Genomic DNA, 18835 nt, shown 5'->3' with positions numbered 1-18835 from the left:
ATTGTTTTTATAAAGCTGCTTCACATATGTGCTGCCAAGAGTGTGGAGGCAGGGGTATTGGTTGGCATTTTTGGTGGATGTACCTGGTGGAAATTTTTAGAGAACAAGTGTTTAATTAGAGATAAGCAAAATGACTCATCGGCATGGCACGGCTACATCTGCAGGTGCCCTCAGGTGTGTTGTCAGCGTTACTGAATATGGGTTTAAGTGGGTATCAGGACTTGATGAATACACCACTAATTGGATTTCTAGCAAGGCCAGAGCTCAGGGATGATGGGAGTTGTAGTCCAACAACATCTGGGGACCCACAGCTTGAGAACCGCTGCATTAGTGTGTTGTATACAGTACAGTGGTACCTTGGGTTAAGTACTTAATTCGTTCTGGAGGTCCGTTCTTAACCTGAAACTATTCTTAACCTCTGAAGCACCACTTTAGCTAATGGGCCCTCCTGCTGCCGCCGCGCTGCGGGAGCACGATTTCTGTTCTCATCCTGAAGCAAAGTTCTTAACCCAAGGTAATATTTCTGGGTTAGCGGAGTCTGTAACCTGAAGCATATGTAACCTGAAGCGTATGTAACCCAAGGTACCACTGTATAAGGATGGGGAAGAAAAGAGGGGGGAGGGGGTGGTAAAACTGACTTTCTTTTGCTTAGTGTATGCTTACTGTATTTGCTTTTTGTGGCAGTGCCACTTGAGTAGTTTCTCTTTCTACAGTCATACCTCGGGTTAAATATGCTTCAGGTTGAGCGCTTTTGGGTTGCGCTCCGCGGTGACCCGGAAGTAACGGAGCACGTTACTTCTGGGTTTCGCCGCATTTCTCAACCTGTGGGTCCCAGATGTTGTTGAACTACAACTCCCATCATTCCTAGCTAGCAAGGCCAGAGCTCAGGGATGATGGGAGTTGTAGTCCAACAACATCTGGGGACCCACAGCTTGAGAACCGCTGCATTAGACTGTTGTATACAGTATAAGAATGGGGGAGAGAAGGGGGAGAGGGGGTGGGGTGGTAAAACTTACTTTATTTTGCTTAGTGTATGCTTAGTGTATTTGCTTTTTGTGGCAGTGCCACCTGAGTAGTTTCTCTTTCTACAGTCATATCTCAGGTTAAATATGCTTCAGGTTGAGCGCTTTTGGGTTGCGCTCCGTGGTGACCTGGAAGTAACGGAACGCGTTACTTCCGGGTTTCGCCGCATTTCTCAACCTGTGGGCCCCAGATGTTGTTGAACTACAACTCCCATCATTCCTAGCTAGCAAGGCCAGAGCTCAGGGATGATGGGAGTTGTAGTCCAACAACATCTGGCGACCTACAGGTTGAGAACTGCTGCATTAGTATGTTGTATACAGTATAACATGGGATCTCAGGTTAAATATGCTTCAGGTTGAGCGCTTTTGGGTTGCGCTCTGCGGTGACCCGGAAGTAACGGAATGCGTTACTTCCGGGTTTCGCCGCATGCGCAGACATGGGTTGCATTCGCTTCAGGATGCGAACAGGTATCCGGAACAGATCCCGTTCGTATCCAGAGGTACCATGGTATTCACTTTCTGTATTTCCTTGGTAGTGAGAGAAGTTGGTGGGGCAGGGTTTGGTTGGTTGTCTTTAGTTGGAACAGCTCTTGTTTTCTGATGTTAAGAGCTGATTGACAGTGAAATGGACTCCCTTGGAAGGTGGGGGACTCTCTTTCATTGGAAGTTTTAAGCAGAGGTTGAGTGGCCATCTTTCATGGATGCTTTAGTTGATATTCCTGCATTGCAGAGTATATGGCTCTTGGGATCCCTTCCAGCTCTCCAATTCCACCATCAGGAAGTTCTTCCTGATGTTTAGTTGGAATCTCCTTTCTTGTAACTTGAAGCCCTTGGTTTGCTTCCTACCCTCCATTGCAGGAGAAAACAAGCTTGCTCCATCTTCCATATTTGAGGATGGCTATTGTATCTTCTCTCAATTGTCTCTTCTCCAGGCTAAACATACCCAACTCCCTCATAAGGCTTTTCCAAACCCTTCATCATCCTGGTCTACCTTCTCTGCCCACATTCCAGCTTATCAATAAACTTCTTAGACTGTGGTGCCCAGAACTGGACACAGTACTTGTGGATCACTTAATTAAAATGTGTTTTACAGATGCATACTGTTAAAAGTTTTGGTGTATGTACAGGTTTTCAATTTATTTGTTTTGGGGGGTGCCTCCAGGAAATGTAAAGAAAATGGATCAATGCTAGGCCAAGTTGTAAGCAGGCCTCTGGGGATCCAGCTCACACCTTCTTCTGCTCCCCATCACTCTCCCCACCACAGGAGTACACTGTGAGATCAACATAGACGACTGCAGCCCACCCTTTGACCCCAACACCTTCGCCCCCAAGTGCTTCAACAACGGGCGGTGTGTGGACCGCGTAGGGGGCTACAGCTGCATCTGCCTGCTGGGCTTCGTTGGGGAGCGCTGTGAGGGTGACGTCAACGAGTGTCTGTCCAACCCTTGTGACCCGCTAGGAACCCAGAACTGTGTGCAGCGCATCAACGACTACGTGTGCGAGTGTCGTCTGGGGTATTCTGGTGAGCACCACAAGGCTCCCCAAAAAAACACACGTGGTCTTTGTGTTTTCCTCCCTCTTGCTTTTTCTCCAAGAATTACTGGCTGATGTTGACAGTAAAGGTATTCTCCAGTCCTAATGCAAACATGCAGTTTAATATAGGTGGTTCATATACCCAAATATTAAAAGCCATGGACTGTATCTAGTAAGAATATAAGAAGAGATATTCAGCTGGATCAGGGCAACTCAGCATCCTTTTCCCACATTAACCAAACCTGGTGCCACAGTGGGAAGTCCACAAGCAGTACCCAAATACAACAGCACTTTCTCCTTCTGCGGTTTCCAGCAGCTTGTATTCAGGGGCATTCTGCTCTGACAGTGGAGGGGGAACATAGGCCTTATGCTGCTCCATGTCTTTGCCCCCCCCCCTTTTAGAGTTTATCTATGCACTGTGTAAAAAAGTACTTTGTTTTCGTTTGCCCTGAATTCTCCCAAGTGCATAGACTATCTTAGCTGGGAGTCCTACTCCCTGCCTTTTCCCACCTGGCCTGTGGGGGAGGGCCAAGGCCCTGCCTGACGACTCCCAGCTACAAAAGATGAGGCTGCTGAACAGACTCTTGTGCTGGGGTATTGCTTAGTAGAGGTTGTTGCTGTTCCTGGTATTAATTTTTTGCAGGCTTGTTTTTAGATCTTATTTTCATTTATGTGGAAATTTTTCGGGTTTGCTGTGTGCTTCCCCCCCCCCTGTGTTTTATTTATTGTTTGTGGCCATTTTTGTAATTGTGTAATTACATAGTTTTAACTGTGCAAAGGCAGTATACAAATAAAATGATGATGATAGTTAAACTCCTTCCCACAGGAGGCAGTGATGGCCACAAACCTAGACTGCTTTAAAAGAAGATTAGACAGAGGGCTAGAGATTGCTGCTAATCAAGATGGCAATACTCTTGCCTCCACAGATGGAGGCAGAAATGCTTTTGAATACCAGTTGCTTGAAATCACAAGGAGGGGAGAGTTCCCTTGTGCCCAGGTCCCCCAAAGGTATCTGGTTGGCCACTGTGAGAACAGAATGCTGGATGAGATGTGGTGCCTTTGGCCAGAACCAGCAGGCTCTTCTTAGCTTCTTAATATCTTCAACTTTTCCATTTCTAGAAAAGATACATGGGGTGGAGTGGGCTGCCCTGGTGGCATAGACATCTTCTTTTCAGCCAATAGGTATCCATCAGGGCCCCCCCTTAACTAGCAAAAGAGTGTGCACATGAGATTTCAGAGGTGGAGAGATGCAGCTGTTTTACTACAGAGCTCCAGGGGGAAATGTTGGGGGTGACGGCGGGGCAACCTGACAAGGCTTTCTCCATCCCCTTTCCAGGGCGCCACTGTGAGACGGTGGTAGACGGCTGCCGGAACCAGCCCTGCAAGAACGGTGGGACCTGTGCAGTGGCCAGCAACACACAGCACGGCTACATCTGCAGGTGCCCTCCGGTGTGTAGTCAGCTTTTGGTTTTAAGGGACGAGCTGTGGGGTTCAGAGACGGAAGCAGCCTCTTGGGCTGGGTGGAATTATTTACGCCCCTTCCTAGCCAGCATCTGTTTTGGATGCTTAGGAGTTGCTGGATGAGGAAACGCCATAGTTCGGTGGTAAATCAGCTGTGTTGCATGCAGAAAATCCCAGGTTCAATCCCAGGAAGAGCTGGGCACATCCAGTGAGTCTAAAACCTTGGAGAGCCCCTGCAAGTTAGTGTAGACAATATTGAGCTAGATGGATCAATTGCACTGACTTGGAAGAACACGGCTTCCCATGTTTCTGTTTATTTCATCCCCTTATTCATAACTTTGAGGACTAGAACCTTGCTTTATTCTTAGGAGAAGGGCCATAGTTCAGCAGGTAGTGCATCTGCTCCACACGCAGAAGTTCCCGTGTATATATATGCAACCCTGCCAGGCAAGTGTGGACAGGGGAGCACATGATCTCTTGGGGGGGGGGAGCACTGATTCTGCTCATCTGAACACTAGGAGACTGTAGCAGCTATCAGTAAAGAGTATGCTGACCTCTACTGACTTCAGCATAAACTGCAAATTTAGGGTTGCAACCAATGCTAGTCCTGCTCAGAGTGGACCCACCAAAATGTGCAGACTTAAGTTAGTAATGCCCATGCTTTAGCTGGGGTTCTAGCATTCAGGGGGTTGAGCTAGATGCACCCCCACCCCCACCAGCAGCAGGACAAAAGCAGTAGCCAGACCAACGGCAAAGGAGATAAAACTTTTGCCACCACGTTCCTGCTTTGCCATGCAGCTGCTCCCCTCTGAAGGGAGATAATGGATAGTTCCTGGAGGAGGACACTGACCAACCCACTGCTGATATAAAACAGTTGGCCTGAGAACAGAGTTTGGGGCAGGTTGGTGAAGCTAAAAGTTGGAGAAATAGTTGGTGAAATCTGCTCATTAGTGGGTAGGAAACCTGCTCATTAGTGGGTGAGTATATTCTTGGTTTATTATTTGACGATAATAGTTAATGTTATTTGTTATTTATATAGCAGGTGTGTTTTTTCTTTTCATAAGTATTGTGTTAGACCAGAGCTTTCCAAACTGTATCGTGACACATTAGTGTGTTGGCTGCAGTGTGTAGGTGTCTCACATGAATACTCCCCGTGCTCCTCCTGGGGCTGAAAAGGGGTTAGTTTAACCTCTGGTTTGCTAGGAAAACTGAATTATGGTGTTGCAAAGTGATGCATGCCTAAAAAATGTATCACCAACATGAAAAGTTGGGAAAGCTCTGTGTTAGACAATATATTGATTCCCCCCTTTTCTCTTCCCTTTTGGGAGGAGAATATTTGTGTGTGTGCGTGTATTACTGTGAGTCAATTGGAGACCTTCAAGTAACAAGCAACAAATAAGTTTAACAGATGAGAATAATAATAATAATAATAATAATAATAATGACCCCTTTGAGGCCTTCCCACTTTACTCTTCTGTGATTTGGTGACTGCCTTTGGAGTAGTCTGAGTCGTTCCACTCTTTGCCCTCTGCAGGACTGGGACGGTGCGACTTGTGAGAACGACGCCCGCGGCTGCGGACCATTGCGGTGCCTGAACGGCGGCACCTGCATCTCCACCCAGAAGAGCTCCAGGTGCCTCTGCCCACTGGGCTTTAGCGGAGCTGCCTGCCAGTTCTCCTCTGGCAGCCCCTGCCACTCCAGCCCCTGCTACAACGGGGGCACCTGCCAGCCTGCCAAGGAGCCACCCCACTACCGCTGCAACTGCCCAGCCCGGTTCAACGGTCTGAACTGCCACATCTTGGACTACGACTTCACAGGTGGCCTTGGCCAGAACATCACTCCACCTTCCTTGGAGGAGAAGTGCGAGATCCCTGTGTGTGCCAGCCACGCCGGCAACAAGATCTGTGACGCCCAGTGCAACAACCACGCTTGCGGCTGGGACGGCGGCGACTGCTCCCTGAATTTCAACGACCCCTGGAAGAACTGCTCCCAGTCCCTCCAGTGCTGGGACTACTTCAACAACGGGCGCTGTGACACCCAGTGCAACAACACCGGCTGCCTGTACGACGGTTTCGACTGCCAGAAGATGGAAGGGCAGTGCAAGTGAGTGGAGTTTAAACTGTTTTTAACATTGGGTCACGATGCACTTTGATATCAAAGTTATGTTTTAATTGTTGTAAGTCCCCACCCTGGGACTTTAGGTGGAAGGGCAGATAATAAAATTGTAGTAGTAGTAATAATAACAATGATGATTTGCTTCTGGGGCTAAAGGATGTGCCCGTTTCCTCTTTTATGATGAGAGTATGTGGAAAGAGCAGGGAGGGCCCAGAAGCAAAAGGTTGTTTCTTCTTTCTTCTACCCCTCCTTCTCCTTCTCCTTCTCCTTCTCCTTCTCCCTCTTCTTCTCATTTTTATTTTTGAGCTACTATTCACCTTCTAAACCATCATCTCAGGGCAATTTACATATAATTTAAACAGTTCAAAAGACAAAGACAACAAATATATGTAAAAACACAAGTGAAATCCAAACCAGTGGGCACTCATGTCAAATACTCATTTATCTAGCTGAGAAAGCCTTTGGGGGACAAAATGGCCCTTCAACTATTTCCAAAAAGCACAGATTGTGGAGCTTATCGTATCTCATCAGGGATGCTGCTCCAAAGGACGGGCAGCCACACTAAAGGCCCTGCTCTGAGTGACTATGGGGCTGAAGCAACCAGAATTGTGCACAGTATCCCAAATGTAGCCACATCATAGACTTGTATAATGGCATTATAGATACCGGGCAGTTTTGTTTTCAACTCCTTCTCCTCCTCTCCCCATTGCCTGCGCAGCCCTCTGTACGACCAGTACTGCAAAGACCACTTCTCTGATGGACACTGCGACCAGGGCTGCAACAACGCAGAGTGTGAGTGGGATGGTCTCGACTGTGCCAACAACGTTCCCGAAAAGCTGGCGGACGGCACTTTGGTGGTGGTGGTGCTGACCTCCCCAGAGAACCTAAAGAACAACTCCTTGAACTTCCTGCGGGAGCTCAGCCGCATTCTTCACACCAATGTGGTCTTCAAGAAGGATGAGCAGGGCGAGTACATGATATTCCCCTACTATGGCAAGCCAGAGGAGCTCAAAAAGCACCATATCAAGCGGTCGTTGGTGAGCTGGCCAGGTGTGAGTGATGCTGTCTTCAAGATAAGATCTAAGCTGTATGAGACCATCGTTGACAGACGCAGGAGGGAGATGGACCATGTGGACATCTGCGGGTGAGTGGCTCAGCTGGGGCTCTCTGGGAGCAGGGAGAAGGAGGTTGTTGTCTGCAATGACTGGCAGTGACTCTCCAGAATTTCTGGCATGGAGTCTCTCCTGGCCCAACTTGGACATACCATTGGGGCCTTCTGCATACAAAGCAGGTGCTCTGTAGCTGAGCCATGGTTCTTCCCCTAAAAACAAAGATTCTGGTCCTCATCATTCTGAAAAAAGGGACTGAATTTTATAGGAACCTAGAAAGCTGTCCATCCAAGATTATTGCTTCTTACTCCCACTTTCTTTTCTTCTTCCAATACCTGCAGATCAATCGTTCACCTGGAGATTGACAATCGCCAGTGTGTCCAGTCCTCCTCTCAGTGCTTCCAAAGTACCACAGACGTGGCGGCCTTCCTCGGTGCTTTGGCCTCGCGGGGCAGCCTGGACTTCCCATACAAAATCGAAGCTGTTAAGAGTAAGTCTGCCACATGTGCAGGAAACACCTGCTGATGCGTTAGCAGCCCTGCTGGCATATCCCGGGAAGCTGGGCCGCCTCTGCCCCGGTCAGCTTTTGCCCCTAGCAGTTTTTCACTTTCTTTTACAAAAGCTACATACACTTGATTGTAATGAAAGCTTTGCGCTGGAGCTGCCCAGGGTGTGGTCCACAGATGAGCTTCAATCAGGTGGTCCACCCATGCATGCCTGTGGATCTGAGGTTAGAGATGGGAGATGGCACACTCTTTGCATTAAATGTTTTTAATTGTGTCTTTCTTCTTCATTTATTTATTTGGAGTATTTGTACCAAGCTCTTCAGTCAAAAAGGCTCCCAGAGCAGCTTTCGTACAGTCAAAACAAGGCAGTCCCTACCTACAGACTTAAAATAAAAATTTAAAAAGGCATGATACACAAAGGAAAAGGCACAAGGAGGGAAGAGGAAAACCAAAACACAGGCACCAGTTTCTAAACAGTTGGTCCTCTAACAACCAGCTTGCACAATCCAGGGGCAGGAGGGGCCTGATGGGGTTGGTCTGTCACAGCAGAGCCAAGGGAGTGTTTTTATCACTTCCTTTTATTTATTCTGTTGTATTTTATTGCATTGCAATTAGAATTCCATGGAGGCAGTAAAATAAAAATAATAAATTATTTGTACCTCACCCATCTGACTGGGTTGCCCCAGCCACTCTGGGTGGCTTCCAGCTTATATAAAAACATAGTAAAACATTACACCTTAAAAAGCTTCTCTATACAGAACTGCCTTCAGATGTTTCCTAAGTGTTATATAATTGCTCATCTCTTTAACAGCTGATGGGAGGGCGTTCCACAGGGTGGGTGCCACTACCAAGAAGGCCTTCTGCCTGGCAGGCAGGAATTTAAGAATGCAGCTAAAAACAACACAGCATCTAGCATGGTGCATTTCTGTTTCTACAACAAGCTGAGAAATAATTCAGTGGTCCACTGAGACCCTCGGCAATTTTCAGGTGGTCTGTTTGTGGGGGTAGGGAGAATTTTGGAGCCATTGCTCTAAGCATTTCCCAAAAAGATAAAAGCCTGACAACATTAAAGGACTAAGAAATATAGATAAGTGACAGTTTAAAGCACATATTTAAAGGCATATAAAAATTATTAAAATCAACAGTAGGCTAAAAAACAGATTAAAACACTTGTCATCATTCAATATGTCTGGATGGACTTTCCTCAACAAACATATTTTAAGTGGGAGCAAATAAGAATATGCTTTTTAGCCTATTGCTGGTTTCAGTTATTTTTGGAATGATTTAAATGGTGGGTTTTTTGCTGGTAATTTCGTTGTTTTGGGGGGTTGGGTGTTTTCCCCCTCAACAATCAAATGGTATATAATTTTTATGGAATAAATTCAAAAGAGTTACAGTGTATGATGTTTGTCTTAAACAATATCGTAAAAAGAACTTGATTCCTCTTTAAGAAGGAAGTGGTATCTCTTTAACTCTTTTTTAGTTCTTCTTCGAAGTTCTGTCTTGATGGTTCCGCCCCTCTCTCATCCATAGCTGATTCCAAAATCATTACTGCTGGGGGAGGATGAAGGAGTGGGGGGGCGGGGGGGAGAGAGAGAGAGTGCAAAGTTAACCCCACAACCCAAACCTTGTAATCGATCAGTGACACGCAGAGTGTTGAAGTTTGCATCTTCCAAATCCCCCTTCAATCCTTTTGACTTAACAGCTCAATGTGAATGCAATGATTTGAAGTTTGCTTAATCCTTTATCCGTGAAAGGAGGAAGGGGGGGAACCCTCTCCCCCTCCAGCGCTGCAGATACAGAAACAGTTTGCAATTCTGATGAACAGCGTAGAAAAATGACCTTCTTTTTTCCAGGGGGCTTTGGAGGAGTTTGGGGGCAGTGAGTGTGGAGGGGTGGGGGTTTGGTTGCAGGCGGAAGAATCAAGGCACAGCCAGGCTGGCAGCTTATTAACTTAATTTCACTGCATTTTGCCTTCTGCCTCCATTCAGAGATGCATCTTAACTCGAGGTCCTCTCGTCACACTCTGCCTCTCATTCTCTCCTAGGTGAAAGTACTGACCCCGAAAAGAGCACCCAGTGGTACCCTATGTACATGGTGGTGCCTGGTGTCTTCCTCCTCCTCTTCATTGGTTTCGGGGTTCTGGCATCGCGCAAGCGGCGGAGGGAACATGGGCAGCTCTGGTTCCCCGAGGGCTTCAAAGTGACCGAGTCCAGCAAGAAGAAGCGCAGAGAGCCCCTGGGGGAGGATTCTGTGGGGCTGAAGTGAGTAATCCCCCTCTTCACCTCTTCCCAGGTCTCCTTTGTTGCCATTTGGTTGGTTGGGTGGGGAGGGAGGGAAAAGCCCTTTCCCGCCTCCTTCCTGGGTTGCTGCTGTTGTTGGGGACCATAGTTCTTTTTATTCACCAACCTGGTGCCCTCCAGATGTTTCGGACTACAACCCCCATCAGTCCCAGCCACCACGGTCTGATGGGAGTTGTAATGCAAAAATCCAGAGGGCACAAAGTTTTGCCAAAGGCTTGATGTTAGCTTTACACTCTGCACATTTTAAAAAAATTGGTTTTAATTTTTACTGTGCCACAGCTCTATGGATGACAAGCTGGAGAGGAAGGGAAATCTGATGTCAAAACGTTTTTGGAAGGGATATTCTGAGCCCAATTTAAGTGTCAGTTTTTCCAGGCCATTGAAATGAACATGTGGAGTGTCCAGGGAAGGGTGGTGGAAGCCAGAAGGCCAGGCAGTTCAGAGCAAGGGGCTTAGCCCTTCACTGAGTAGACCCACTGAAATTGATGAGCATGGCTAACTTAGATCCATTACTGTAGTCCTCCTTTGGCTTGGAGGAAAGAAGGATCCTTTTGGGGTTGGGCACAACCTGCCCATTGCTTTTGTCTGCTTTCTCCAAGTGTAGCACCAAGATTTTACAGCATATATAAAAAGCAGATTGGTGCATCATCCACACAAGGCAGAAATAGCACACTGAGGCTGGTGGAAGGACTTTGGAGAGGCTTGGTTCTTAATTTCACTTCTTTTCCTGCTTCTAAGCAAGTTCCCATGTACAGTGCCCAGCTCTGATAAATGATGTCTGAAATGTCACCTAGGTGTGGCACAGCTTGGACAAGTCTAAGTATGGCAGGGGAAACTTTTTAAATCATCATCATCCTTAATTACTCCATTTAGCCCTTGGTGAAAAAATTAAGAGTTTGGTTTTTTCTAGTGGTGGATCTAATTTCCTATTTTTTCTCCATGAAGACCCTTGAAAAATGCTTCCAATGGGACCCTGATGGATGACAACCAGAACGAGTGGGGTGATGAGGAGACACTAGACACCAAGAAGTTCAGGGTAAGCCAGCGAGCTGCTGTTTCCATGTCGTTTCAGTCTTAAAGGCATTCACTAATTCATAGGTCTCTTCCATCCTGTTTGGATGCATTTGGTATTTACTGCGAGTCCCTCCCTCATCCCTGGCCCAGTGGAACTTTTTGACACCAAGAGGCCCCTATCTTTGGTCCTGTCTTAAAAAAGCAAGTTTCTTGTCCTCAGCAGAAGATCAGCACATTGCTCCTTCCTTCCTTCCTTCCTTCCTTCCTTCCTTCCTTCCTTCCTTCCTTCCTTCCTTGCCTTCTCCCCCTTTGCCTCTCCAGTTTCAGGAAATACTGGAAAACCCGCTTATGCAAAATTAAACAACTCTCATTCTGATAATAGAATTTAGCTTTCCATATCATGTAGTGGCAGGGTTCATTTTATATTTGTTGAAGTTGTGGACAGAGGGGATAACTCTTGTTTTCAACTCAGCAGCACAGTGTGTGAGAAAGAGTAGAGTTTTATGCCTGAAAGGATCCTTTAAAACCTCAATCGCCTCTCTTCCCAGGTGGAAGAACAGGCCATGTTGCCGGACATGAATGACCAGGCTGACCACAGGCAGTGGACACAGCAGCACCTGGATGCAGCCGACTTGCGCATCTCCTCCATGGCACCCACCCCACCCCAAGGGGAAATTGATGCTGACTGTATGGATGTCAATGTGCGAGGACCAGGTAAGGAGGGTGTGTGGGTGTCAAGGCCTCTCTCTTCCTCCCTTGCTGTGATTTTGTCAGGGGAAAGGAGGACAATGCCAGGAGGGAGGGCATTAGAGGTGGCCCAGGGGAAGAACCAAACAGCAAACAGGCCAGGTGGGATTTTGTGTGGGGAACAGGACTTTGGAGTAGCCCAGCTCTTTAAAAGAGAATTAGACAAATTTGATAGCCTTCTCTTTCTCCATTGCCAGCTACTAGCTATGATAGCTATACTCTTGTTTCCATGGTTGGAAGCAGTAATGATTCCAAATATCAGTAGCTGGAAATGGCAGGAGGAGAGAGTTGCTCTTGTGGTTCATGTTCTGCTTTCAGGTTTCCCAGAAGAGGCATGTGGTTGGTCATTGTAAGGACAGGATGCTGGACTCTTTGGTCTGGTTCAGAAACAAGACACTTGTTCTTAGATCCCGATCACCAATATTCAAGCTTAGTTCAGGCCCTGGTGTTTTGATATCCTGGGAGTGCCTCCAGGCACTGTCATTGCGCTTCTGACAGATTTCCCTCCACTTGTGCCTTGGCAGATGGATTCACACCACTGATGATCGCCTCCTGCAGTGGAGGTGGGCTGGAGATGGGCAACAGTGAAGAGGAGGAGGACGCCCCAGCCGTGATTTCAGACTTCATCTACCAGGGGGCCAGCTTGCACAACCAAACAGATCGCACTGGGGAGACAGCCCTCCACCTGGCCGCCCGCTACTCACGCTCAGACGCAGCCAAGAGACTGCTGGAAGCCAGTGCCGATGCCAACATCCAGGACCACATGGGGAAGACGCCACTCCACGCTGCCGTCTCGGCTGACGCTCAGGGGGTCTTCCAGGTAAGGCGAGTTCAGTGCTTCCAGAGCTTGGGAGCAGTGCAGGAGGGCTGGGTAGCTCCCTGCCTGTTGGAGAGGGTTGAATTTGATGACCCTTGAGGTCTCTTTCCACCCTAAAATTCTATGATTCTTATCATTTTGTGACTCTAGTGCAAAAGCCCCCAGAGATTGCTGTGCTCATTGCTGGGCAATCATTCTGCCTTCCCAGTGAGGTTTTTCTTTTTTCATCCAACCCCCCTGCAATGCAAAGCAGGGACTTTTGAGTTTCTAGTTACCTACATGTGGCTTTCAGCTGAGTGGCTGTAGAACGGACATTCGCTCTCTTGCCTTGCCAGTCTACCCCTGCCAGGATGTCAAATAACCAAGATGTCTCTCTTTCCTGGGACAGATTCTGATCAGGAACAGGGCCACCGACCTGGATGCCCGCATGCACGATGGGACCACCCCTCTCATCCTGGCTGCCCGTTTGGCTGTGGAGGGCATGCTGGAAGACCTCATCAGCTGCCATGCAGACGTCAATGCGGTTGATGACCTAGGTACCTGGCATTCCCAAAGCATTCTGGGGAAGGGTGAGGGGCTCATGGTCATGGCCTTAACATTTGTGCCTTTGTGTCCATAGGGAAATCAGCGCTGCACTGGGCTGCTGCCGTGAATAATATTGATGCCGCTGTTGTGCTGTTGAAGAATGGGGCAAATAAAGACATGCAGAATAACAAGGTGAGAAGGGAGGGGGCTTCTTCCTGGAGCAAGGCTGGGCCAGTGCGAGGCAGAGCTACTGGCCATCCAGCCAAGGATAGGACCAGCAAGCCCAGGATCTTCAATGACAGGGTCAGAAGCTTTGCTGGAATAAGCTGCGAAATAGGAGAGAGGTGCCCTGGCATCTTGTGGGCTTCCCTGGGCAGAAGGAGAAGTTTATCGTTTATCTGCAATTTAGGATGGGAAACAGGGAGTTAGCTTTAAGTGAACTTGAATTGCATCCCTTTGACGATTCAGGATAGGCTTCATGCAGCTTATAGTTAAACTATAAAACTCCCTCCCGCAAGAGGCAGGGATGGCCACCAACCTAGATGACTTTAGAAGAGGACAAGACTAAGTTCATGGAAGAGAAGATTATCAGTGACCACTGGCCATAATGGCTATGCTCTGCAACACTTCTGAATACAAGTTGCTCGAAACTGCAAAAGGGGAGAGGGCTCTTTTGCTTCCAGATGGGGCGTTTGGTTGGCCACTGTGAGGACAGGATGCTGGACCAAGTAGGCCATTGGCTGCAGAGCTCTTCTTATGTTCTTAAGCTGCAACTAGACCTTTCATTGTGTAAAGGAAATTGATAAATGTAAGGAATGACTAATAATACTTCAGCTGCATAACCCTGTTCATTTTGGAGAAGAGCCTCTAATAAGTCTGCTTTCTTCTTCCCTTTCCTCCCATGCCTTTAGGAGGAGACCCCTCTGTTCCTGGCGGCCAGAGAAGGGAGCTATGAGACGGCCAAGGTCCTCCTAGACAACTTCGCCAACCGGGACATCACAGACCACATGGACCGCTTGCCACGGGACATCGCCCAGGAGCGCATGCACCATGATATCGTCCGCCTCCTGGACGAGTACAACCTGGTGCGCAGCCCTCCTTTGCATAGCGGGCCCCTGGGGGCACCTACCCTCTCCCCGCCCCTCTGCTCACCTAGCAGTTACATCGGCAGCCTGAAGCCAGCTATGCAGGGCAAAAAGGCGCGGAAGCCCAGCGCCAAGGGACTGATCTGCAATGGGAAGGAGTCCTCCAAGGACCTCAAGGCCCGCCGGAAGAAGTCGCAGGAGGGCAAAGGCTGCCTGCTGGACAGCTCCAGTGTCCTCTCCCCAGTCGACTCCCTAGAGTCCCCCCGTGGGTACTTGTCTGATGTGGCATCTCCTCCCTTGATGACCTCCCCCTTCCAACTGTCGCCCTCCATGCCCCTCAACCACCTGCCAGGGATGCCCGATGCCCACCTGAGCATGAACCACCTCAACCTGGTGGGCAAGCAAGACCTGGGCCTGGGTGCCAGTCGGATGCAACAGCCCTTCGACTCGGTGCCCCCGCGGCTCTCCCACCTGCCCACCTCCAACGCCACTGTCATGAATTTCACCGTGAGCGGAGCGCCTGGCCTGAGCGGGCAATGCAGCTGGCTGAGTCAGATGCAGAACGGCATTCAGGTGCAGGGCCAATACAATCCTATGCGGAATGGCCTGCAGCAGGGGGCACTCCCGCAGGGCCAGGCCCTCCAGCATGGTCTTCTGACCTCCCTCCACAATGGGCTGCCCACCACCACCTTGTCCCAGATTATGAACTACCAGGCCATGCCCAACGGCCGCCTGCCAGCCAATGCCCAGCCCCATCTCCTGCAGGCACAGCAGCTGCAGCAGATCCAGCAGCAAAGCATGCAGCAGCAGCAGCAGCAGACCCACAGCACCGCCCCAAATGCTGGGAGTGCAAACTTCCTGGGGAATGAGCTGGGCCAGCCTGACTTGCAGCAGCAAGTGAATGGCGGGACTCTGGCAGTCCACACCATCCTGCCCCAGGACACCCAGGTCCTGGCCACCTCCCTGCCCTCTGCCCTCACTCAGCCCATGACCACCACCCAGTTCCTGACTCCACCCTCCCAGCACAGCTACTCCTCCCCCTTGGACAACACCCCCAGCCACCAGCTCCAGGTGCCAGACCACCCGTTCTTGACACCTTCCCCGGAGTCGCCGGACCAATGGTCGAGCTCATCTCCACACTCCAACCTGTCAGATTGGTCCGAGGGCATCTCAAGCCCGCCCACCAGCATGCAGTCGCAGATGGGGCACATCCCAGAGGCGTTCAAGTAGAGCAAGAGGAGGGGAACCGCTTGGGCAGGCGACCCCAGAGAGTTTCCTTCGGAGGGAGACGCTTCTTTGGTTGAACCAGAGTAACCTTTGGTTTGAGTTTCTGTTTTTTATATATATATATATAAAAAGAAAAAGTATTTTTACATACAATGTAAGAGGGAAATTTCAACGTTTTTCTTCCTTCGTTAGTATTTATTTATGTACTACATGAAAACACTGCCTTTTTTATTTATAAGTTTTGTTGAGAGCTCAGTGGGATGCATTTGCTGTGGTCCAAATTTTAAAATCTTATTAATGGGGTTTGATTGCCTGCTTTGCTCTCTCTTGCTTACTACTTTTTTTTTTTTTTAGGACATCCTCTTTAAACAAAAACAAAAACTTTTATACCACAAGGATGTTCTTGTGCAGAGAGGTTTTCTTTTGTAAAGCTGTAAGCAAAGACCCATGATTATATAGTGACATTTATTTATTGAACAAGATATTTCTTTTCCTGTTTTTGTTTTTAATTCTGGAAAAATAGGGAGGATGGGCACATTTTTTCAACAAAAGTTTACCTATTTGAAGGGAAATTATAATTTAAACATAAGTTGATGGTTTTTTGCGGGGGGAGGGTGGTTGTTGTTGGGTTTTGTTTTTTGTTTTGTTTTGTTTTGTTTTGTTAAGTGCTTTAAAATATTCCCTTGTATGAGGGTGGATAGAGTCGGGGAATATTATGAGACAGCAGCCATGAATTTCTGTTTTAAAGTTTCAGTATTATATAGTTTATCTCGCTTGTCCTTTTTTGCATGATAGCAAGCTTTACTTCTTTTTTATTTATTTGAAATACTGCCTATGATCAAAAATCAGGATCACGGGTTCTAAGCTATAAATGAAATCCCAATGCTTCCTTCGGGGCCCACCCTCCAACTTCCCTTCTCCAAAATAGTCTTGTGCTCAAAAAGGCTTTTGGTGCAGAGGAAGAAACTTTACTTTGACTCCAGGATAGCTTTGTGGTTTTTCTCTAAATTGTCCCAATCGTGCTATTTTTAAAGCACCCATCACCTTGGGGGGTGTTGCCATTTTAAGAACCACATTTCTTACTATGAGAAGACTTAACAAAATGCTGTTGGTTATGACAGGCAGGAGATGTATGTGTCTGTGTGAAAACATAAGCTGTATAGGTTAGGGTTACCCAGAGAGAGGGTTGGTGTGTCTGTGCAGTGCAGAGAAACCTCAGGGTATGAGCCCCAGGCCATTAGTCACGTGGCAATAGGCTCACCTATAAATATCACAGCGCTGTAATTTTCCCAGAAGGGGTTGATCCTAGCAACCCATTCACTTCTATGGAAGAGAGTGAAAAGGTGCCTGCACTCAGGGACATGTCTTGGAGAGGGTGCCGCTTCAACCTTCTTCCTGCCCTTGTTGCTTCCAGTTTAGCCCCCTGCAGCAACTGCAAATCCCACCCCCTCATCTCTTGAGTGGCTCTCACCTTTCATCTGTAGAGTCCTCAGTGGAATTCACTGTGTTCCTGTCCCACTTGAATATTGGGAGCTAGAGAGTGGAACTCTGGGTGGAAATTAAACCCTGCTTGCCAGAATCTAGGCCAGCAGTTCCAAACCCGCCCCCCGCCCCCAATTTTTCTGCCCTGCCCCACATGCAGGAGGGCAGTGACGGGGGCATGGGGGTGGGGATACCTAGACCTTGATGGGCTGGCAAAACATTTGCCTTGGATGGCCCTTTGGGAGATGCCAGTGCCAAACTGGCCAGGCCCCAGTTAGGTGTTCCTGACTTTGAAATTAGTTTTACAGCCCGACTTGGGTTGGAATCTTGTCATCACAGGACACCTCCAGAAAGCAAAAAGGGGCTGAATTCATTGTTTTTAAGACAGAGGGGGAGAGAGAGAGATTGCAAAGTCTTCCGGAATGGCACGTTGGATGTTTGCTCTTATGGCAATAAGGAGAATGGGGAAGGGGGTCGACTTTGTAAAACAAAATAAAAAATTATTATATATATAAATATATAGTATAAGCCTATGGCAAAGCTAATGTTCTGTAAATAAGTTTTTTGTTTTGTTTTGTTTTGTTTTTACTTAAAGAAAAGAGAGATAAAGGGTGGATTTTGTTTAAAAAATCTAAAACGGTTTTAAGTTGAAAGTGAAAGTGGTTTAGAGGTGGTGAAATATTGCTCAAGAGAAGGAGCCCAATCCACCAAAAAGTTCACTGAGAGAGAGAGTCACTGAACTGAACAAGGCCTTTGTGTGACCACAGCGCTCTTTTGAGAACGAGTTAGTTTCACTGGCAGGATTTGCCAAGTGAGCCACCCTTGAAGACTTCAATCTGACACACATTTCATTTGGCGCTCATGCCATTGACTTTGCAGGGGCTTCCTGATTCAGAAACACTTCCCTTATGCAGTGGTACCTCGGGTTAAGAACTTAATTTGTTCCAGAGGTCCTTTCTTAAGCTGAAACGGTTCTGAACCTGAGGCGTGCTTTCGCTAATTGGGCTTAACCTTCCTGGTTAGTTTGTAACCCGAAGCATCTGTAACCCGAGGTACCACTGTACTAACATATCCAAGTTGCTGGCTTTGGTGGGGTGGGGGCATTCCAATATCCTGTGCATTTATTGTCCTACGGTGGTCCTCTGTCCAGCTGGACCTCACCTTGACACACTCAAGCATATCGCGCGCGCGCGCACCCCGATTGTGGGGGAGCCTCTTTAATACCCACCTCTCACGAAGCATGGCGAAGTGCTGATATTGGGACATCCCTAAAGCAAAGTGATTTTTAAACACCCTCTGGTGTTCATTGTTTTATGTTTTATAAACTAGAGTGTAGTTTCTTAAGTGTGGGGGTGGGTGGGATGGGATGGATGTGGGTGGTAAAAAAGCACCCTTCCATAATAAAAATGTTCAAGCAAAATGTGTAGTTTGCAAAAGGATGTATTTTTTTGTTTTTTGTTTTTGTTTTGTTAACTGATTTGCAATAAAGTATGCCCCCGGGGCATCTAGAAATTCTATAAAAGTTGAAATGTGGTTTTTTCCCCCTTCTGAATCCTGCGTCTGTTGCTGGGAATCACAGGTGGGGGGAATTGCTGCTGTTATGCTCAGGTTTTGGTTGTTGGCTTCTCATTGGGGCACCTGGTTGGCCACTGTTGAAGACAAAGGTGCTAAACAAGGTGACCCAACTCTCATACTCTTAACATTCTTATAACAGTTTTTTATTTTTAATGGAGCTTCATAAGAAAATACAGTCGTACCTTGGTTGACAAACACCTTGCGACTCAAAACGTTTTGGCTCCCGAACACCACAAACATGGAAGTGAATGTTCTGGTTTACGAACGTTCTTTGGAACCTGGACGTCCGACAGGGCTTCCGCGGCTTCCGATTT

General features: G+C 47.8%; 1 protein-coding gene across 3 annotated transcripts in view; it reads left to right on the top strand.

The window, feature by feature from the left end:
- NOTCH1 (notch receptor 1) overlaps nucleotides 1–18468 on the top strand; it is a 96403-nt gene extending 77935 nt beyond the window's left edge. For 2 of the 3 annotated variants that reach the window (XM_083484904.1, XM_083484905.1), the window contains 12 exons: nucleotides 2287–2544; nucleotides 3892–4004; nucleotides 5551–6119; nucleotides 6850–7275; nucleotides 7582–7730; nucleotides 9794–10010; nucleotides 10995–11085; nucleotides 11612–11777; nucleotides 12335–12630; nucleotides 13016–13163; nucleotides 13247–13344; nucleotides 14064–18468. In XM_083484904.1, coding sequence (XP_083341030.1) covers nucleotides 2287–2544; nucleotides 3892–4004; nucleotides 5551–6119; nucleotides 6850–7275; nucleotides 7582–7730; nucleotides 9794–10010; nucleotides 10995–11085; nucleotides 11612–11777; nucleotides 12335–12630; nucleotides 13016–13163; nucleotides 13247–13344; nucleotides 14064–15467 — 3935 coding nt within the window. In that variant the 3' untranslated portion in view covers nucleotides 15468–18468. The remainder of the gene's footprint in view (nucleotides 1–2286; nucleotides 2545–3891; nucleotides 4005–5550; nucleotides 6120–6849; nucleotides 7276–7581; nucleotides 7731–9793; nucleotides 10011–10994; nucleotides 11086–11611; nucleotides 11778–12334; nucleotides 12631–13015; nucleotides 13164–13246; nucleotides 13345–14063) is intronic. The other variant, XR_014521360.1, reaches the window with a different exon arrangement.
- The last annotated feature ends 367 nt before the right edge of the window (nucleotides 18469–18835 follow it).

The sequence above is a fragment of the Podarcis liolepis genome (genome assembly GCF_965112155.1).
Source record: "Podarcis liolepis genome assembly, chromosome: Z".
Taxonomy (NCBI): domain Eukaryota; kingdom Metazoa; phylum Chordata; class Lepidosauria; order Squamata; family Lacertidae; genus Podarcis; species Podarcis liolepis.
The sequence above is the reverse complement of the archived record's forward strand: the minus strand, read 5'-3'. Positions and strand labels throughout refer to the sequence as shown.